The sequence below is a fragment of the Simochromis diagramma genome, unplaced genomic scaffold (genome assembly GCF_900408965.1).
Source record: "Simochromis diagramma unplaced genomic scaffold, fSimDia1.1 OVJJ01000433.1, whole genome shotgun sequence".
NCBI classification, from domain to species: domain Eukaryota; kingdom Metazoa; phylum Chordata; class Actinopteri; order Cichliformes; family Cichlidae; genus Simochromis; species Simochromis diagramma.
The window spans coordinates 3,148,129-3,171,467 of record NW_024387031.1 but is presented as its reverse complement, the minus strand read 5'-3'; the positions used below and the strand labels follow the sequence as shown (position 1 = coordinate 3,171,467).

Genomic DNA, 23,339 nt, shown 5'->3' with positions numbered 1-23,339 from the left:
GTGCTAAAAATAAATAAAATGAATATATAAAAGTGCAGAGCTGATAAGAAATCATTTCTCTTTTTATTGTTCAAATAGCAGGAGAAAAATTCCAGTTTACAGACGTGCTGGACAGGAAATCAAAGAATGTAGGTTGGACGTTAACGTGGGTCCGAGCTGCAGTCATATATTAATGTCTTATTCATGCTGCAGCTGCTTCGTTTGTAATTTTTGTGAGTCAGCCATGAGCTGCTTGCCCACTTCAGTCTCTAGATGATGGGATTTCCCCCTTTTTGGACCCACAGACCCTCCTCCACCTGTAGGTTATCCTTCATTTTAATCGCTAATCAACATAAAGCAGCACGGTCATGTAGCAGACCTACAGCAGTGCTGTGAAGACATGTCGTGCATTTTTGCTACAAAGGCGTATGTAGCGGTGATATTTTTGGCTGCAGACAGAATTGGTGGAAATGTCAGTTTTAGAAGAAAAATGATTAATGTCAAAGCGAGAGGGGAATATTAGAAGAAGAAAGGGATAGGATTGGAAGAATATGTCAGAGGAAAAATTAAATTATTTAGAAAGAGACACAAATTAATAAGTAGTAAAATAATATGATAGTAGGAGTGGACAGACTAAATGAAAGGAGAGCAAAGAGGAGGGAAGGAAAGGATGATTAGAGGAAGAGACAAGAATGCTATAGAAGAGACAGCAAAGAAGGAAGTCTGTGTACAAGGTGATGACGGCAGAGGAAAGAAGGAGTCTAACAAAGCCGAGCACACGGAGGAGATGGAGGCGGAGGGGAAGACTAGAGACCAGATAGGATGGAGAAAGAGGAGGAAGATGGCGGGTGGGGAGGTTTTACTTCCAGCGTGTTCAGCAGAATCCAGTCAGCAGGTCGGGGCTCGTGCCTCTCCACGGCCACCATCAGATTGGAGGCTCTGCTCTGCTCCTTCTGTTGTGGGATGTTGAGCACATATTCCACAGGAGCCTTGCAGATGCTTTATGCAGATTACTGTTAGGCCAGGTTCTGGGCTCTCTGTCCTCCCACAGATTCAGTCCGTCTCCGCAGATTTACGTCCATGCGAGCGCCCGTTTTCACGGAGGACGGCTCGTAATATGATTGCACAGTGCTTCAGAGAGGTGACACTTTAATGTGACGACTGCAGGTCGGAGCATATTGCGGTTATTTAACTTTTTTATTGAGGGCAAAAAATTGCTGCTATGTAGATTTATGCTTATCCGAGTGGCCTGTCTTATGAAGAACACCTTTCTAATGTGATTGCACAGTGCTGCAGAAAGCCAACGCTGCAGAATGATTACTGCAGGCTGGAGCACAGCACATCGTTTTACTGAACGTAAAGCTGAATATCCCCCTACACACAGTCGTTCCCATTCATGTGGCCTATTTTAAAGAGTATGGCATCACTGCACTGTGGTTTACAAAGAACATTTTAACTGCAGGGCTTTCCAAAACCACACGAATCACGAGTGCTTTGATCAAAATGACTAAAGATTTGTTTCACGGTTACAAAAGTTTTCTTTACGAGTCAGAAATTCTTTTAATGCTTTAAATCCATGTTAACCTTCAGAAGAACAACATACAGGCATGTATATTTGTGTGAAGCACTGAAAGTCTTATAAAGCAGACTATTGAAGTGTTGTATGATTTATTATCCCCATGTGAGGAAACAAAGAAGAACTTTGCAGCTCGTTTAATCTCTATTTAATATATTACCAGCTCCTGTGTTTGGTGTTCTGGGGTCATTTGAATGAAAGTCATTTCAGACTTTGCAGGAATTTAGAGTAACTTATTCACGCTGCCAAAATAAAAGTATCAAAGTATTTCACAACAAAAGCACCAGAGAAGAAAGCCTCAGATGATGAACATGAAGGACTGAAACATTTTCTCTGTCACAGGCACTCATGTGAGAGCTCATATTATAGTTAATTACACACATAAATCACATAAAATTAACCCTAACTCTTTGTATATATTTTCACATATATTTCATAATTTTCTATCCAAGTATTAACATTAAGTAGTGAAAATATGCTTTTTTGGTTTTTTTTTTTTACTGCAGTTAAAACAATAAAAAAGAGTCAAAACATTTCTTTGATTTTAATGTTAACACAACGGCCTCTGTCTTTAATCCACACAGAAATAAAAAAAACCCACAATCTTAGTAAAACGTTCTGAATATGAAGAAAAAAACGTTTTAAAGGTGAAGCCGTGTTCACAGCGATGGAAAAGTGTTTTTTAATAAAACTGAATCGACCTGTTTTAACAGAGTGTGTGTGTGTGTGTGTGCGCGCGTGTGTGTCCACTAATCTCAAATGACTATCTACATTTCCCTCAAGATGATTAAAAGCGTCGAGCTAATGGCAGCACATCACGACACGCCATTAAATCACACGCCAATTTATTGAGGAGATGACCATCTCTGTCTTGCATGCACACACACACACACACACTCTGCAAACACTTCATCTGCACGAGGGCAGCAAACAGGAAAGATCACGCACAGAACACACACAGGAACTAAAACACACACATCGCTGCTCACATTTTTATTTTCCTCCCTTTTTTAATCTCTTTCACATTTTCATTGCTACCTCTCACTAATCCATTGATATAAAGCCCGAGTCACCTCGTCTCCGTCGCCATTGCAGACCTGCTATTGATTTCTGTCTCCCTGCGGGCAGCCGGCTGCCAGCCTGTCATGTTCTCCTGTCAGTCAAAAGCTGGCAAAGAAAGCCCTGAAAGGTCCAGCGACTCATTTACTGCAGACTTAATTCACTGTCTGCCTATAATTAGACAAGGTGATACATTTTTTGGTAAAGCAATTAATGTCACATTTGGAGTGGGTCCCCCTGAAATCAGAGCGCCGTTAGGTGTGGAGGTGTTTCTCCTCCTCCTTTTAAGACGGCTCCTGCATGAACTTTCTTCTTCAGGCGTCTTTGAGGTCGTCTTCAGCTGTGTGTCAAAGTGTGCAGCAGCCTCTTTCATTTGAATGAGGTCGTTAAATCAATGCAGCGCGGATGTTGCAGAGAAATCCAGTGAACGAGGATGACAGGCCAACATGACATCGTTTTGGTTTTATAATATATCCTCTACTGATTTCTGGGTGTTTGATCAAAAAAAAGAAGGCTTTCTTCAGTGATTACAAAAGCGTCTGCATATTTCTGTGTACATAGTTCTTATTGCTCTACAAACTCTACTTTCCAACACACTGGTGCTGCCCCCTGTGCTGACTGCAGGACGTCACCGGTGACTCAAATGTTCAGAGGACAGACTCCAGGAGTGTGACTGAAATCATGGTCAGGCTCTGAACAATAGCGGCTACTGAAGATGAAGCATCCGGTGCTCTTCCAGCAAACGCAAACTATCAAACTCAGTGGCTGTTTTTCATCTTTGGAAAGGCCAGCCTCCTACATAATTTACAACAACTGGCATTTCAAAACGTGACGTCATTACTCAGGAAGCACCTATATTCACTCATAATGAAGAAAAAAGTATTTCAGCAAACTTTACCCATGAAAACAGATTAATTTAAACCCAATAAGATTCAATAATGTTTCATTAATTTCTCCTTTACATAGCATTGAGGTCAAGTGTGAGTCTTACTGATTTCATCCCAAACTGCGTCAGTGTCTGCCCTTTGTGCAGTCACTTTATTAAAATCACATATTGGTGTTTTATGCTGCATTTCAACAAATGACCCAAAATAGCAGAGATTATGTTCAAGTGAGGAGGATGGAGGGGTTAGCACAATATATTTCCCTGTGGCCACTGTGCTTATTTAATCATTTACAGTGAAACACAGCAATGGTCAAGAAGTTCTTCCAGCCTCTACCAGCTATCATCCCCAAAATATATCCCACCTCTGAGACTCTGACGCCGCTAGCTGGTCATTTTCTAGCAGACAGAAAAAACTTTAATGTGCTTGTTCAATATCAGATTTGAACTCGTTAAGTGTAATTATTCAGATCACAGATTTAACACAACCACACAAAAACTAAAAAGAACAAGTGAAACATCCACACACAGCAGCTTTGAAGAAATGAAAGCCGTCGACTCCGGTCTCCAGCATCCGGTCCTTTTTTTTTATGACCTCATCCCACAAGAAGCTCCTCAAACATGAAAATGACACTGAGGTGTCAAGAAGATCAAAATGTGACACCTGACTGAAAACCAGATTCCCCTGTTATTCCGAATAAATAAGTGCTTCCAGCAGCAATAACACACACGCGTTATCCTGCACAAACGTTTTGTGCAATTTCACAATTTCTCAATTATTAGACTGGATAAACCTTAGTTTATCCAGTCTAATAATTGACTGGATAAATATAGAATGATATCTATATATATTTTCCTTTTTATGGGCGCGTGTTATAAAACACACGCTCATCATATTATGTATTTGTAATCAGGTGGCCTGATTACAAATGCATAATATTTGTAATCAGGTCACCTGTTCAGTCACAAAACTGATGCCGCGCCACTTTACTCATTTCCAACAGCAGCTTTTTTAATGCCAGCAGCAGTAAGGTTGTCTCCAGGTGCTGGAAACATTCAAACTACTGATGGTTTTCATGAGTACATGTTACAGAAGAATCATGACGCTAAATGTCCTTTAACCTTCAAAAAGCTTGTTTTTATTTTTTGCTTAAACTGAAATGACTTTGTGTGTGTGTGTGTGTGTGTGTGTGTGTGTTCAGATAGTATGCATAAACAGCTGGAATATTGCAGAGGGGAGTGTTCACATGCAAACACATGCTGCTGGCAAACAAACACATTCACACACATTCTCACTCTAAACATACAGGACACACACACACACACACATCTTGTCACACAGAGAAACGGGAAATGCTCACAGGCACAAATGCCAATTTTTAGTAAATATGCATAAACAAACACAGTTGTTCTCTCACTACTTCACACACACACACACACACACACACACACACACACACACACACACACACACACACACACACACACACACACAGAGCCTCAGGTGTTTTCTGACCAGGCTGCTATGCATCCATCCATCTCTCCATCCTCTCCCCTCCGCCTGCCTCCCACTTTGAATACATTTTATCTCGTAATGAAACTTGAACGCCCCGTGGCTGAAAGAGAGAATATGAATGAGAGGAAGAAGCAAAGTGACAAGAGACAGGAGAAAGTATCAGGAGAAAAGAAGAAATGGAATTGTGAAAAAAAAAACGAGGGGCAGAAGGAGAAAATGGAGGTGGAGGAAGAGTAAAACACATTATAATGGCATTTCTCCGCCCTCACTGGGGAGGAAAATGAAGTTTTCCCTAAAGTTCACTCCATGGAAGAGGCAATGATGGATGACTGAATATGACGTCAGTAGAAAACGCCATTCCTCATCTCACCACTGCAATTAAAATGTGACAGGAAGTGTTTTTTTCCCCCTGTTGCTGATCTATTTACTCGCTCACCTAAAGGAAACCACGCTCTATAAAAGAGCCAGGGCTCCGGCTTGTATGTAGGACAATAATGAGAGCTGTCTGTGCAGCGAGTACGAGCACACAGCATCTGCATGGGAGTAAAGGCAGAATAAACCAGACAGAGGAGCAGACAGGTGCTTTGGTGTTCGAAACAGCTTTAAAGCAAATAAAGACATAATGAAGAGAAAAAAGCATTTTATTGTTGAGAGCCAAGACGGACGGTGCTTTATGTCTGAAAGCCTTCCAGCGTTTTTTGTCCCTTCCCCATGGCGGTTCGCAGCCTTGATGTTTGTCTCCTCCTCATTGTCATGTCTGGATGTAATGGAGGGAAAAATGGTTAAAGAAGCAGAAGCAGGGAGCTGAAAGTTACCTATTTTACTTACAGAAAGTCGGGATAACCCTCCAAAGTCTGCTGATTTGAGGGAAAATACTGCCTGGATACATATATATATATATATTTAGCCATATTAGGAATGCCATGAAATCACAGTGTTGGGGAGTAACGGAATACATTTACCGCCGTTACGTATTTAAAATACAAAATATGAGTAACTGTATTCCGTTACAGTTACCATTTAAAAAGGTGGTATTTAGAATACAGTTACTTTGCTGAAATAAAGGGATTACATGGCGGTATTTTCCTGTTTCATATGTTCGGTTACGCCCTCTCTAATTTTGGTTTCCATGCCCCGAACAAAACACGCATTAAAAGGCTCTAATGCCTGTGTTTCAATCTCGCGGCCCATGTCACCTCTACTTGCGGAATGACGTGAAGAAATATTTTTAAAAATTATTCACAAAATTGATTTAATATGAAGGCAATAGGCAGAATGCTACAGGCATAGCCTTAAAGAACGTAGCCTCATGGGCAGTGTAGTCCGTGCTGCAGGGAGAATGGACTGCCGTACCCGTTATGTGTCTGTGAGCGCGAGGAGGGAGAAAAAGGAGAGTCGAAAAGTACGAGCTGTCATCGAGCAGAAACGGGAGCTGGAAGTATGTAAATATAATAATAACCACTGCAGCCAAAAAGAGTGCCCGATGAGCCCAGTTGTAAGTAAGCTATTAAGACTTGACTGTACACTGTGTTCGTGTTTTTCTCCGAAACAATAAGTTTTGTTGGAGCAGCCTTTCAACACCTCTCTCTGTCTCTCGCTAGCAAAGTTGACCCAGACAACAAAGTTTTCGGCTACGAGTCTGACACGGAACCCGACGTATTAGCTAGAGGTCCCTTTACTACGGTTTGGAGCCGCGGAACTGTTTTATATACGCGCCAAATAGTTTTCTATACGAGATCGCTGCAAAAAGTGCAGCCTTACTAATGCCCACCCTACTGTTCCTCATTTTATATTAAGATTTAAATATCTAGTTGGTATTGGTATGGCGAGTAACCTTCACTAATAGTAATAATTCACATAGCAACATAGCAATAGTACATTTATGTAGTTGTAAAAAGCATGATAATATAATAGGTAATCCAAAGTATTCAGAATACGTTACTCTCATTGAGTAACGTAACGGAATACGTTACAACAGCGGTCTCCAACCTTTTTTGCGCCACGGACCGGTTTATGCCCGACAATATTTTCACGGACTTTAAGGTGTTGCGGATAAATACAACAAAATAAAACTAGTACCGGTACCGAAAAAAAGAAGATTTATTCATAACACACGTGAAAAGACCCAGGAAAACCGAGTTAACGATAAAAACGATAACAAAATAACGTTGAAAACCGATAAAAACCCTGAAAACCATACATTTCACATCTGAGCCTCAACTTTCGCGGCCCGGTACCAAACGACTCACGGATCGGTACCGGTCCGAGGCCCGGGGGTTGGGGACCGCTGCGTTACAAAATACATTTTGGGGCTGTAATCTGTAGTGGAATACGTTTTAAAAGTAACCTTCCCAATACTGTCAAATCAGGATGATTTGATCAGCAGATACTTACTTACCAGGGTCCTCGAGTATTTTAGGACTCCTAACTGGTTCTTAAGATTAGAGTCAGACCTCTCTAATGGTCTGGTTGCTGAAAGGGAACGACAGCTTTCTCCCCAAATCTCGTGGAAAATTTGAAACTATAAAAGTGGAGGCAAAGATCCACCTAAAAGGTTTGGAACAGCAGTGAAAAATATCTTTTATATATATCTCTATATATTTTGTATTTGTTTTTCATAAATAAATGAATAAAAAGAGAAAAAAGACTCCCAGAGGAAAATTGTGAACTGGGCCTTTAATGTTCACATTATTCACCCTGGAGTTTCCTCCTCCTCGTTGGATTCCTCTGGCAGCCAGTCAAGGTTCAACTGATGTATTTCTGACCTTTGTTTGGATTTAAAACGTCATCATTGTATGACATGAGTTATTTCTGATAATCATTCCTGAGTTCTGGTCAGGGAACATGGTGACTTTGTAGTAAACAACAAAGGCGAAACATGGTCGGACGGACAGCGCGGCTGTTGAAGTTGTGCAGGTACGTCGGTCCCGCTGCAGCACCGACACTGTGTTTGAAAATCGTTTTTTCAGAAGTGCAAAATCTTTTCGTGACTTTTAGCGAACTTTCTTCGAAGTTGTGCTGAGCAACTTTCAGGAATATAAAGCTCTCGGGGTTTGATGAAATGTTCATTATTTCTCTGTTTCACTATCGAGTCAGGGGATTTATGATGCTTTCAAGTTCCCTGGGAAACTCTTTTTTTCCCTCTAGCTGGCATTTCGGCTCTGATGTTTATGCACGGTGGATGAGAACAAGATGATCACTTCCTCAGCTGTTGCGTTCGGACGTAATGGAAGAAAATCAGCGATCGGAAAAGAAAAACAACCTTCTGGCTCTCTCCGTTTTCTCACTTTTCCCTCAGTCCTGCTCTTCAGCTTGCACGGGCATGTGTAGGGAATATATATTAGTTCAATAAAAGAGTGAAACTGCTTTCCCCGGACCATATAGCCTCGAGACGACGCCTTATAAATATTTAACGTCTCGCAACCATTGTGGGATTTTTTTGCTGAAGGCAGCTCAATTGCAAAAGAGGCGATACTGCGTAATTCAGAGTATTATTCATTTAATTTGTAGCCTGTGACTTTTTTTCTCCCCCCGCCGCCTTTTCTTTGTTTAGCTTGATGCCATTTGTTGCTGGAAATAAATTCAGGCAGACCGCTGTGGTGTTGAGGTGTCACTTAGAGGACTGCAAATTGGGCATCAGGAGAAGAGAGAGTTAAATAAAGCATAGGAGAGCAGGACCAAGGCAATCCTCCAGTTACCTGTGTTTTACAACTCTCCGAAGGCCTGATAATGGAGCGTAGCCCACTATACCACCTATACTCTTCCCTCTTGTAAAAGCACGGCATGTGCTTGATTTATGCCGCTTCATTAGTTCCACTTGGCGGTCCAGGTATGCCGCAGTAGGGAGGTGCTGTAAAATGAAGATGTCAGCGAGGAAAGCTGATAGATTGACTGGTTAATTGGTCCCTGTAAACACCGAGCTGATGATTAGAGGTTCGCAGGACAAGGGTTAGGATGAGTCCCCAGAGACCGATCTGTCAGCACCGGTGGCTCGATAAATACGTTGAAAATAAAGGATGCTGCAGTGGAAAGAGAATTTTGTCTCTCGGACGAGGCAGGAACAGGACGGGCGGCGTGTCGCTGGAGAGCACGGCGGCAGTATGAAACAAGGAAAGAAGTGCAGCAGAGAGAAAGCTCTGGAAGATGTGTCTGCAGAGAGCTCGGCTTCTTCCTCGGTGTCGTCCTTCATCCCAGCTCCAGTTTTCCATAGTGATCATTTACTTTTGATTGTGTGATAGTTGTGACAATGGTAACTGAAGTGAGGGTGTTACGAAGGCACAGGAGGTGGAGAACGGTGGTGTGTTGTTGGAGCTGGGTGAATAATTGAATAGAAGGACTCGTGACTTCATACAGGCTGTGATTGCACAGTGAGTGTCAGTGATTTTCAGCACTGGAAAAGAAATACAGGCTGTAGCTGAAGCTCATATTACAGCTGTCAGCTGCTGAGGAACCCGTCATTAAGACTGTGACAGCTTCATGGCTGTGACAGCTTCTCCTGAAACACTCCGGGATGTCTTTTTTTCTGTGACGGAGGACTGTGGGTAGAGTACAGATGATAAAAAAATGACAGCAAAAAATGTGCACTACTGTTTGGTTGTTGCAACTGTTAACGTGTTGCCATTACTATGAGCAGGAGAGATCTTGCTGCCTCTGAAACGGTTGCGTTGCAGATGCAATCGGTCTCTGTTTTCAAAGCAACTTGTGTGCATCAACGCATGTGCAAATCTGTTGCTGTCTACATACACAGAAATGCACAAGTTTGCTACCTACACTCATTCCTGCCAGAAGCTCATAGATCTGAAACAGAAATCCTCCACAGAGAGTGACCATGCACGCCCGCAGCTCAACAGCAAAATGGCACAGGTGCTGAGCAAGCTTGCGTTTATAAAGGAAAACAACCAAAATGTAACCAGCTGAGTCAACCCGTCTACTGCAAAGAGATGAGTTGCAACAGTCGCACTGCAGTTGTTTGGAGGTTGCCTCCTACCTTTGCAATTTCTTTGTGATTGAAAGTGGTCACTGCAACTAGTTACAGTCAATCACCAAAAAAACATCAGTGCGATGTTTGTTAGTAGGGTTTAGCTACACTGTGACTAAACTGATCCCCTCCCAGGAGATTACCATGCAGCGTTAACCTGATAGATAATGTATGATTTGCATTTAGCTCCACATCACTCTTTGCGAATGAATCCACAGTAGGGATCACTGGATTTAACCTCCACTCTTCCACTTCAAATCAAAACGTAAATCTGCTCCTGAGACTGAGCCGTGCCTACTTTACGGCGCCACCGTCTTTTGAACAAGGTGGAGGACCGGCTGTCGTCGTCTCAGTCATTGTCAGCAGATGGGGATTGAGACCCCTCGAGAGGCTTGACTACACTGCGAGGACTGATGCAAGACCTCAGAGTGTCACTGGAGGTTGATTAAGAGGGCACGGATGTCATGTTTGTTGGCCAACATCATCTCTGAAGCCTGCGCCAAGCTGCTTGGATTCACTTGATAACCCGTATGAAATATGCATCTTTTTTGTTGCTGTACATTCAGCTACATAAAAAGCGATTTGGCAGAAGAACCGCAGAATGAGGCTGACAGAAGGCTGTGATGGAGAGTTCAGTGATGCCAAATCCAGTTCCTTAATGTCTGAATAAACTGGTTTTCTTGGTCTGTGAACAGCAACAGAGGACAGAACTTCAGTGGAAGAATGACACCTGATTTGGATTTCTGCTTCTTAGTTTTTGAAATAGATGGAAAATCAGCAAAGGCGATAATTCTTTGAATGTGTAATGTGTAAACAGAGCTGGGCTGTGTGTTACTGGACTGGAGCTTCACTGCTTGTGTCCTGCAGTCTTTCACATATGGCCCATGGAGGACGTGACATACCATGCTGTGCAGCGGATGCTTTGCCACGATGGAAGTGGGAAGCCTTGTCTTGGGGTGGCGATGAGAAAAATCAGGCCAAGCGGTCGTGTTTTCGGCCATCTTTAAACTTCCCCTCAGGACGTGCTGACGCAGAAATGCTCCCACGGGCTCATTCCACTATCCACAGCTCCTAGCGTCAGTTGGCAGCAAAGTGTTTGTTTCTAGCATCAGTTTAAAAATCACAGTGAGGGTGAAATGTTAAGTTGGCTCCAGTCTGCCGAGGGAATGGTGCTGAACTATTAATCATTAAAAAAGCAATTACACATGCTTCCCCGGCAGGTTTATCAGGCTGCCATCTTCATGTTATCTCTATTTAGACCCATCTACTTCCTGGATCACCACCAAGCTCTTCTTCCCCTGTCAGTTCTGATTCACAGTGAAAAATGAGCAGACGATGATGACCGGCAAGTACAACACTAAGAAATGAAAGACGCTTGAAAGAACCAATACAGTTCACATCTGGCACCAAGCTAAGTGGAGTATTTCTCATCTGTTGAATGAGGAAACTGACTTTTTTAAATGTAGGTACACGTGTTCATTCATTCATTTTTCTGCAAGAATTCATGGTGACCTCTGGAGCATGTTGTGGTTGTTGCAGACTGAGGTATTCTGAGATTATCAGTGTTTCATTTGTATTTAACGTATTTTGTTGGTATGGAGTATGCTGGTATGCCACAGGAGTTTTTTTTTTCTACCTAACTGACCACAGATAACTTTATTTCTCTTAAACACCCCAATAAACATCAATAATCAGCCAAACCACTGAAGCAAGTTTACATCAGCTTCCCTAAAGTCACTGTCACTGACCCATACACTGCGCGTAACCAAATCTGACCATGACCGGGGCAGTTGGGCCTCGGGTTGGCGAGCAGGTCATCTACCGATCCAAAGCTTGGTGGAGCAGTCCCTGCCCCCTTCAGTCCATGAAGCACCATTGGGTAAGATACTCAACTCTGATTTCCCCCGAATCTGTCCTTAGATAAATATGCACATAAAAGTACTTTGATATAGAGGATGAATGAGACTTGTAGTAGAAAGTACTGTATGAGTACCAGCCTGTTTACCATAACTTGGCTCAGATCAGCAGAGCGTCTCAATCAAGGAAGCACAGCAATTATAATCCTCATATTTAAATTATTTTAAAAAATAAAATAACTGGATGAATTTATTAAAACATTAAATTTGTCCAATCATTTTTGAGCATCTGATAAAACAATGACTGTGTTTTAACAGTTTGATTTAAAATCCGCGGTCATGTTCAAAAACCTATGAACCTCAATGAAAACGACAGGAAAATCCTAATGAGTCCTCTTTAAGCTCGTGTGTGTGGCATGATGGGGAATCACACACACAGAGAGAGAGAGCTGTGTATACAGCATCTCTGCAGGAAATGGCTGCGGCAGCTGCAGTTAGCAGAAGTGCTGAGAGGCCGAGCTGGGCCGGTTGTTTCGTCCTGCTTTATTAATGCTGTCACTTGTTTTTCATGGACATGGAGTTCAGCTGAAAGAGAGCGGGTTTATTCGAGCCGCTCCACCTCAGCAGACTAGCATAGTCGCTAGCCTCGATTAGCCTGTTTGTGCGTGTGTGTGTTAACTTTACTGAGGGCCAGTGGACATGAATAATTGTAAAAGCATTCACAGAAATAAAAAATTCAAATTTTGTTCAAACCTCAGGCACTTTTACAAAATGTAGCCTAATTAGTTACACATTCATTAGCAAGAGAGTTTCATTAGTTTAAAAGAAAAGTTCCACATCTCCTTGCATTAATCTGACATTTCAAATTTGCTTCCATTTCACTGAGCTCTGTGTGATGTTCTGTAGCCAGCAGGGATGAAGAGCCATGTGATCAGCTGCAACAGTCGTGTATGTAGGTGCTGCTAAATCTATATTAATGGTTGTTGTGTGTTTGTGTGTTCATGCACGCCTCAGTGCACCTTCATGTCTGTGCACTGTAGCATATGCTAAGTCTGGTTGTGTTTATTTTAGCATACGTGTGTAATTGTGTGTTTTGTGCTTGATAAGTGACATTCGAGGTTATTGTAGTAAAAACTAAAACCAGATGTGAAAAACATTTTAATTACCTAAAATAAAAATTAGACTTCAAACTAACTGAAACAATTGTGTGAAACGAAAAAAAAACGTTTTTTTTAAACCAATAAAAACGTGTGTGTGGTGCTGTCTTTACACAACTGAACACAGACGTCCAAAGAGCTGAGACTCACATTGTTTTCAACATTAATATTCCCCTTTGACGGTATTTCAGCCACAGCTGGACAGACCATTAACACCAGCATGACCATCAACATCAGCATGTGTGTGAGGATGGAAGCCTTACACCACCGCCGACACAGCTTAGAAACATCAACGACCATTTTTTTAACATCCTGTATAACCAAAGTTAAAAAAGGTCGTTCAGGTTTAGGTTTCTGAACAGTGTTTACATAAAATCTGCATAAGAACAGATAGTTCCGTTAATTGAAATTGCTCACATGCATTTTAACGAGCACTAATTAAAAGAGTCTGCACTCAGAAATATGGCAGCACGTGATGAGATTCTGAAACTGATTCTGTCTGCAGCTGAAAGACTGTCTGCAGACGGTTTAATTGAGAAATCTCCCTTTCATTCACGATGCAGAGAGCGCGTTATGTAACCGTTCTCGTGCCTGTAGAAGCGCACTCACGTCTGCTCTCAGCGCTTGGCTCGCACGCTGAGGCCGATATAAGCTACAGGATCCTGTGACTCGGTGCCAGCCCGTCCTCTGTGACACTAAACGAGCTGCTGCTTCTTCCTCTCGTCTCTGTCTTCAGCGGGAAGCAATAATGGAAAACCGTCTCTCTCTCCTCTCCTCTCCTTCACTGCATGGTTATTAAATGAACCGCTGTGGTGGAAAAGAAGGAGAAGGAGGAGGTTTTCAGTGGGTATTAGCTTCTCCTTCTCCTCCTCAGATTTTTGTGTCACGTGCTCTGAGGGACGTCAAGAAGAAAAGACAAATTGCGATATCCTCCCCTCACCACCCTCCCACCACGGAGCGAGAGGACTTTGAAGGAGGGATTGTGAACAAAGCCGGGATGCTGAGGAAACGTGTCAGAGGACTCGAGTTAGGCCTGAAAAGCCATTCTGAGAGAAATCACGGTGATAATGTAATACCAGCCGCTTTATGGATAAACCCTGTGATGCACTCAGAGCCTGCGCTCACCTCGTATCACGCGGGTGCAGTCGGGCAGGGATGATAGTTTACCAGGAGCCCACTTGTCTTACAAACAAGTTTTGCTACACTAAAATATGCAGATTTTAACAAAATGCACAATATTAAAATATGGATACAGAAAAAATGAACGCGCTGCATAATTTATATCAGTGCTTGAATTAATCTTACACGTGACAAAATGCACAGACATTGTTACAGACATTTTCATTCAGTGTATTTAATTACAGACTCAGTAGGTTTTATATTAAAGTGTACACACATTGCATAAAATATTACCCAGTAGCTTTCTCTGAATCATATGTGTGTGTGTTATATTTCATCATATATTCCTCCAAAATCGTCTTCTCTACACAGATACAGGCTGGAAAACATATTTCGATCATTCAGGCACGTTAATTTATCTTTGGTTTGATGAAGAAAAGCATGAAACTATTAACATTAGAAAAATAGAAACGCTCCCTTTCAGAAGACAGACTGCAGCAAAACAATATTTTAAACTTGTGGAAATGAGAGAAGCCTGAAAGCCGACGGCTCTGATCTTCTTCTTCTCGCATTTTAAAGTTTGCATTTAACATCGAGGGTGTAAATCTGAAGCATACCAAACACATAAGCTGTATATTTACATGGTTGGAGAGCTCTGGGTACCGTGCAGAAGACAGATGACAGATGCAGAACAAACAGAAACACAGCAGAGTCGGTGAGTGTTAGACGTGACTGTAACCAGCATTAATCTTCCACAGTTCCCACGGGTCTACTTCGAGCATCCCTTATCTATCACATCTGAAGTAAATGAACCCCAAATGCTGGCAGGTTAAATGTCTTCCTCTCCTCCTCCACCTGCAGAATGCGGTGATTTCTCTTTAGCTACAGTGGAACAAACTCATTTCGCGTGCAGCCACTTTCTTTTGCCACAGTGGAAACCAACTAGGTTCATTTAATATCTCCGTTTCTCAGTCGCCCTTTCTGCTTCGCCCTCGTTTCCTCACACGGCCGCGTCACTAATCTGTCGTTTGCGTAAATATGATGCTGTACGTGTCACGTGACCATCCATCGCCTGTGCCAGGCTCTGATGATCTTTTACCTTTTAACCATACGTCGTCAACCCGGTGACTTAACCGCATCTGTCTGTGTGTATGCCTCCGGCACTCCTCACACTGTGACAGAGAGCGTAATTGGCCTTCAAAATAATCCAGACCCCTTCCTTCATTTCCAGCTAGCCGCCAGCAGTTAGAATTAGACATCGAGTTTAACCAGGGACATTAAAGGCAGACCGTGTGTGTGAGAGAGAGACCTTAACTTACATCAACATGTGTGATTCAGCCATTTGACTCATTAAAAATCAAATACATTTTTTTCTAAGATCTCTAATGGGAAATGGATTAAAAATAATCGGATTACAGTAATCTGTTTACAAAAATGCGTTTGAAATATGTAGGCAGTTATTAGTGTAATTATCTCACAGACAAAGAACTGATCATACTGTGTCTGCAGACTTAAATCCAATACAAGGAAAATGCTTCATTTGAGGATCATCCTGCTCCTACTGGAGCTGTGAAGTTCTTTGAGCCTGATGAATGGAAACATGCAGACTGAGATGATACTGTGATAAAGCATGATATCAGAGCTGACGACGCCTCTGTGATTGGTTCTACTGGGAGGATTTTTATTGGTGTAGTACACCAGCGAGCGTGATGTGCTAAAAATGTTTATAAGGAAGGTCAGAGGGGAGAACGCTCAAAGGAGTGATTTTTTTAAAACCAGGTGTCTGCAGTGGAGATGTGTATGTGAAGACTTTAGTTCAATCAGCCGTTTAACAGAGAAGGTTCCCCAAAACTGTTTCAATGAGGCCAAATTATTAGAGGCGGCCTGAAGAATCACAGACCTGCAGGTTCAAGCTGGACACAAAACCTTTCGTCTTATTAATCCTCACATCTAATGTTTTTAATAAATGTCTTATTTAGGTATTTCAGTGGTGTTTTGTTGAATCTGTGTTTCAGTATTTAGTTTTATTCCTTGCACCAGCCATTATCACGCCACCTGCTCTTTCATCGCTCATGCAATAATCTGACTAAGGCTTTATTATAGTGTCAACCTTTAGCATATTAAACGTTAGTTTCATAATTTGAAAACTGACTTTTTATTCTACATTCATTGATGCAGCTTGACTTGGTTTTCAGAGTTCAGCCAGATTATAATGAGTGAAAGGAAAGAGAAAAGAGAAAAAACACGAACTCTGAAGCCATTTAGCCATTTAAATCAGCTGTGTTGGATCAAGGACACATCTGAAACCTGCAGGACACCAGCCCTCGAGGTCTGGAGTTCGACACCTGTGCTTTAGAGGAAGCTGGGGTTGGTTCAGTGTGATTGGAACAGAGGAGAGCTGAACTGCTGGGTCGGTGTCCGTGCTTCTTACTGCATTTGTGTTTGTAGAATCCAGTGAGACAAAGAATCGTGGAGCCGTGCACGAGGCTGCTGACTCTCACCTCGACTAACTCATCAACCTTGAACGCGGCGTCTCGTCTCTGAGAGGAGAGAGGGCAGACTGTCTTGGTTGTTATGATTCCCTTTGAAAGGACACTGTGGGTTTATTGACACCACTCGAGTGGGCTTTTCAAGGCTCGGGGGGATGTGTAATTGGTTTTCTCGTTTGTAGTTTTCTTGAGTTGTAATGAGACGTTTGCGCATTTCCTCGTCTCAGCGGCTCTGGGACAAACTTCCTGCTGTTGTCAGGCAGTAGGACGCTGTCAGAACATTTAAGTCTGGAAAAGCAAGTTGTTTATTCAGCCAGTGTTTGAAGCCAACTTTCCCCCAGCAGAAGGTTTCTTTCACTTTGTTTACTTCCTGCAGTCTGCCATCAACTCGCTTCAGCTTTAATCTTCTCTGCTGCTTTAATATCCGGCAACACGCAGACTGATACACGCAAACACATCCACTCAGCTTACATCGATTCAGAACACAAGAAGAATCTTACGCTGTAAACCAACCCCGACAAAGTGCAGCAATTATCAGCAGCGAGGAGAATGTAAAGCAGGAGGCTGCAGACACCAACCAGGCCCAGCATTCTGAGTAACACTGATTACCTCTCCATCATGGCACCTGTTAGTGGGCTGGGAGATATCAGGTGGTCATCAGAGTTGATGTTGGAAGCTGGAAATATGTGTGAGCGTGAGTATTTGGCTCAGGGCTCACTGATGATGCACGTGGGAAACGAAGGCTGGTCTGTGTGGTCCGATCCAACAGAGTGGTTGCTGTAGTTCATTCTGCAGGAAATGTTCATGCTGGTTCTGATAGAAAGGAGTCAGGATACACAGAGCATCACAGTTTGTTGTGCATGGAGCTGCAGATCAATCAGGGTGTCCATGTTGACCCCTGACTCTGATAGCAATGCGGTTATTAAGTGATGACATATGAACACTGCTTCCGGGTCCAAACTACTCTGTGTTTTTAAGGTTGTGGTGTTTTTAACATGTTTTAATGATTTGTATCTTGTGCTGTTTAATTTCAACAAACCCCATAAAAAAAGTCAGTGATCACTGTCAGCCTCGCTCGGTTTTTATCATGTTTTCATGCCTAAGTTTAATTAATTTCCTCAGAAATTCAACATGTCCTCAGTGAAAATCAATGAAAGCTCTTTTAGAAGTGGAACAACATCTAAAGGCTCATCAGAAATTATTACCCACAATGCACACATTCACTCTTTACAGCTTCTATACCGACTCAAATTCAAGCTGCTTGCAGTGTTGATGCAGTGTTGAATCCATGTTGAGCTCTGCAGTCAACTCTCACGAGCAGGTTTTCCACGTTCTGTGATGACGAACGCGTCTCCACGTCTTCTGTCTGCATAAATATTATGAACTCTAACTTCTCGTGTCTCTCTGCTCCCTCTCTCCAGGTCCGCCTGTCAACGTAACCTGCAACATTTTCATCAACAGCTTCGGGTCCATCGCCGAAACAACAATGGTGAGCTGATTTATTCTCCATATCACACCTCGGTGTAAAGACTTTCACATCATTTATTTCTCACTTTTGTCTGTGTGGATTCTGACGGTCGGGCAACTAATAGAAACTGTCACGTCTCGTCGCGGCTGTGTTTCAGCTCGGGTAACGCCGCCCTGAAAAATTCAATTAATTTAAACAAAAGCTTCACCGATATTCAGCACATCCAAAAGTTTCACTTTTATTTCCCTTTAAAAATTAAAAGCATTCTGCCCTGTGAGCGTTTCGAAATTTCTCTGCCTCATTGACCCCGTCTCCCATTTGCTACACTTCATTTGTTAGAGCGCATCACTGCCACGACCATTTGCATAACAACGTAGCAGCCCCGTGCCTGTTTGTACGCAGTGGAGTGGAAATTTACGCTCAATCATTACACAGAAAACCCATTAGTGCTAATATAACTGAACCAGCAACCTTCACAGAGCAACAAGGCTCAGAGCCGATATGACACCAACCAACCTTTGTGTGTCTTCGCATGTGTGTGACAACAGAGGCTATTTCAGCATCCGCTGCCTCTGTAAGTGTTTGTAAAAACGAGGCACGCTCGTGCCGCTAACCTTCAAAACATACATGAATCACTTCTTCATCCAATGAGAGCTCTGAACTTGTCAGCTGTGTGAACCTTCTGCAGGGCCTCGGGCACATTCGCAGATTAAACATCGTTCAGCGTGCACACGTGTAATGTGGTGTTGTGTTTTTTTACTTTGAGGAATTTTGCATCTAGTAGTAAAAGGCTGTTTTGATCAGCGTGACCAAGCACCCCAGAAAAGTCCTTATTTTCCTCCCTGTTTGCTTTTGCCCGAGCAGCTTTAGAATTTAACAAACACACAAACACTCCTGTGAAACAGCCCACAGCTCCCTGTCTCTGGCAGGTAGTACTGTTTGAAAAACTGGTTTTCAAGGCCCTAAAAGTTGAAGGTCAAAGGAAGGTTTTATGTTCTGCCATCCTGTTAGCAAAGAAAACGTTGTAAAAACACCAAAACAAAAGTGCATTTTTCCTGCGAGTCAGATCCAAAGTCTTTCAGTTTACCTGTGTGCCAGCGAGCCCATTAAGTTGACTCAGTCTGACACGGTGTACACGTTCCTGCTGCTGCAGGAAATACTGACAGTAGTGTTCAACAGCGTGCCGTTTCCCACTGTTTAACTACTGTTCCAAACAGAAACACAGTGTCCTGCTGCTAGGGGAAATTGCGTAGCCCATTTTGAAAAAATATATGACATTTATCTCATCCGAGTGAAAGAGCTCGGGTAATAGAGAGAGTCCAGAAAGTTGTGAAAGACAAAAACTGTATTGTTTCTGGCGTTTAGCTTTAATCCAAAGTGAGGCCGCAGTGTCGGCAAAACTCAAAGAGACAGCACCAAGGAATCCCAGTGAGATGCATCCGTTGACCATTCATGACATCACCTCACTCCCAAACCACAGGAAGTAACCCAGGATTTTCCTTGATCTCAGATTTGGAGGCCTCAGATCTGCTCTTGCGGTTGCTACTTCACAGCAAACCACACCAGAGTGTGCAGAGTGGTTCTCACAAAGCCACACACGGATCGTTACCAATGAGCATACACCATATGGACAAAAGTACTGGGCTACATCACTTCATCTATGAATTCAAATCAAGTGCCTGGCCATGCAGTCTGCCTCTACCAACATCTGTGACACAGTGAGAGGAGTTCACTGAGCACAAGACAAGACAAGAAATGTGTGTCCTGTTAGATATTCCACAATCAGCTGTATGTGGAAGCATTTAGTAACCACAGCAGCTCAGAGCGGGCTCGCAGCTGAGGCTAGTAGTGCAAAGACGCTGCAGAGCTCCAAACCTCCTGTGGCATTACCATCAGCACAGACAAAAGGGGGGGACAGGAGCTTCGTGGCTGAGGGGCTCCTGTAGGTGTAATGTGAAGGTGCCCAGTGCTTTGCCTCATATTACATTATTACTTTAAAAATAAACATAAGACCAGGAAAAAAGAGGGAAACACGTGGGAGAATAGAAATGATAAAAGAATAATGTGTTTGGAAGAAGAAAGGATGCAGGAAGGAGAGAAGAGCAGAGAAATGGTAGAAAGGAAGGAGGAAGGAGGAAAGAAAGACTGAGGCAGAGCCGAGCAGCAAAGGTAGACATCCCACAGTACACACACACACACACACACACACACACACGCACACACACTGGTGGCTTCTACAGATCCTCAACATGCAGAAAAAAAAATCCAGATTTTCTCTCTCACAGAAGCAAAATCAATGGAAAAACTGAAGAAAAGAACACTTTGTGGCAGTATTATTCATTAAAATGATGAGCAGAAGAACACAGAGAAACTTTTAATACCTGTTCAGCTGATGTCCCGCACCCCACCTGCTTCAGTAAAGCTCACTGGGTTAAACAGGTGACCTACTGCACAGGCCTGAGCTTGAATCCACCCTCCTCCTCTCTCTCCCACCTTTCTTATCCACTCTCACTTGCCCTGTCATAACAGGGGCTAAAAAGCACAATTAATATTTACATATAAAGTCAGAGTTATGTCATAGAAGTAGACCACACATGGAAATGCTTCACACACCATCTATAGACCAACGAGACCAATTTACGGTGGTTTCCAGTGCTCGGATAAAGTTCTGTGAGAAAATGAAAACATGTTGAAGATCCAATGTGAAACAGAGACCTGAATGAGTGTTTTGATGATGATATAGAAACCAAATATAACAGACCATAGAGTCAGTCCACGCACTGCAGACCACAGTCAGAGCTGGTGCTCTAATCTCTCAAATGGTGGATTATAGGAAAAAGCAAAGTACTGATATAATTGGATTTATCAGCTTTTATCAAAGCAGAAAATCCATTTTAAACCTCAGGAGGCGAAACACAGAGCGAGCAGCAGCAAGGACGCTGTTCACTGCAGTGTGTAACTACACTCCATGCTCAGCACACACACACGCACATCTAGCTATGTTTGTGAGAAGTATATTTTGTGTTCCTTACCCAGAACCATCACAAAACCAAAACCAAAAAATGTCTAAACCTCTAAAATGTCCTCGACAGGTCCTCACAAAGACATAAGTGCACACGTGCATGTGTCCACCGAGTTGCTGGGGCAGGTCGCTGATAGATGGAGTGAGTAGAATGGCGCAGTGCTCGCTAAAGTCCCACCGGTACACGGCTTTATTCCTGTTTCAGCGCTCTTCCCACTCACTCTCTCTCTCACACGCACACATACACACGTGCACACACACACACACACACACATACACACAATCTCTCTTCATTCTTTCACACTTCCTTTGTAGCACACGTGCACTTGCAGCGTGTAAAACACACACACTGAAACCTTAAACATCTGATTACTGATTATTGGAATATTAAATCATAACTAAAACATGTATTACATTAAAAAGTGTTGAGCTGCTGTTTCTTTTCTTCTTAACACAGTTCATACATTTTGATATAATTCCGAAGGTGATAAAACAACTTTTAATCCATGCAGCATGACAAACAGCTGGGTTTATATTTTAATTGCGATATTCTTGCACAGTGAACTCAGCCTGTTAATACCCAGAGTACACGTTTCTAATACCAAAGCATATGACAGAAAATATAAACCATGTGATCATAATATGAGAGTGAGCTTCAAGCTTTTCTTTCGTATATATGTCAGGTTATCTAAAATGTTATCCTCATGTGCACTAATGAGTTTTATCTCATTAATTTGGACTCGTGTGCATAAATGTGCACTACGTGTGTTTGTGAGTCATCGAAGGAAGAAATCTTACAGTAAAGTAATCTGCCGTGTTTTTGTCTGTGGAGTCAGAATAAAGGAATGAACTTTATGAAGTTTTGTCAGTGAAAATGCATCAAAAGATTCATTTTGTGCTCATATTTCATACGGCGCTGATCTAAATGTTACCCCGGGACAGAAAACCAGATTCATTTCAGATATATAACCGCTGTCTTCCACTGATGTGCTGCAGCTCTGTGCCCTCCCACTTTTCTTTCTCACATGTCTACAAAATCATCATTTTCCAGTTTTTGATTTGTGACTTCACATTCATGGGAAACTGTAACCATCTCAAGGCAAAAGTTTCTCATTATCAAACAGGTTTCAGGTGGGTGATTTAATTAGAAGTTTAAATTGGACACGCCAAGCTCGAACGGTCCAGGTCTAACGCGTCGGCACCCTCCTCGCCTCTTTCGAGATCCGGGCAGAGGCTTGCTTCCTGGATTTCTCGTAAACTGTTCCGACATCTCACAGAGCTGCAGGCGCAGCTTTGGCTTTTTCCCAGGCCGCATGCTGAAGACAGCATGTTTCCCTCTCCACGCGCAGATGTGCCACCATAATGTGCGAGCCTCCGTGACCTCCTACCTCCTCCTGAGTGCCGTCCAAGGAGACAGCAGGATGTTATGACAGGCATGGAAGTAGAATGTGGCTGCTGCTGTAGTTGTTGTTGTTGTTGCTGCAGGAAGAAGAGGAGGAAGAGTATTGCATCCTTTCATGCGTGGTTTACTGCCTGAGTTTAATACATGCTGAAATGAGCAAGGTATTGTGTAAGTACAGCAGTTCCTCTGCTAATGGTTTCATAACAGCACATCGACAGTAGATGGTAATGTCAGGGTAGCACTTAACAGTCCGATGGCCTCATGTCTCGTTCTCAGATAGAAGGGTTTAATATGAAGCTGCCTCAGTATAAACGTTTTTAATAAATGAGTCATCTGCTCTCCTAACACTGAACTATTCCCTGAAATGAATCGTTTGTGCATTCAAATTACTTTCCCCTCGTTTTGGTCCGAAACAGATTTGATGTCCGCTTGCTGATTTCTGTATTTTAATGTTTGTCCATCTGCAGCCACGAGGAGCCCCTGACCCATAATGATGAGGTTTTATAGACCAAATGAATGTGCAGTGTGACCACTTTTTCCAGTGAAACAATTAAATGCTTTCAGGGCATTTCAAAATAAAATATCTTTGCAGATAGAACATTAACTGCAGGGTGTCTGTCTCTCAGGCTGAGAAAGCTCAGAGTCAAAAATGCAAGTAAACCTCATTTATCCATTTTGAAAAAAAATATATTTTCAGTTCATGAATTGAAAGGAAAAGCTGCTCGCTCTGCTCACTTTCAGAATTAAAATCACAGATTGGATTCTGTTAGGACTCTGAAGCTCATTTACACACAATAAATCAGGTTTAACCTTTACTATATACTGCAAACTAAGA

The 23,339-nt window shown here is 42.5% G+C and overlaps 1 protein-coding gene across 5 annotated transcripts in view; it reads left to right on the top strand.

The window, feature by feature from the left end:
- glra1 (glycine receptor, alpha 1) overlaps positions 1-23,339 on the top strand; it is a 120,872-nt gene that overhangs the window by 39,837 nt on the left and 57,696 nt on the right. For all 5 annotated transcript variants that reach the window (XM_040043096.1, XM_040043094.1, XM_040043097.1 and 2 more), the window contains one exon: positions 18,034-18,101. In XM_040043096.1, the coding sequence (XP_039899030.1) occupies positions 18,034-18,101 (68 nt within the window). The remainder of the gene's footprint in view (positions 1-18,033; positions 18,102-23,339) is intronic.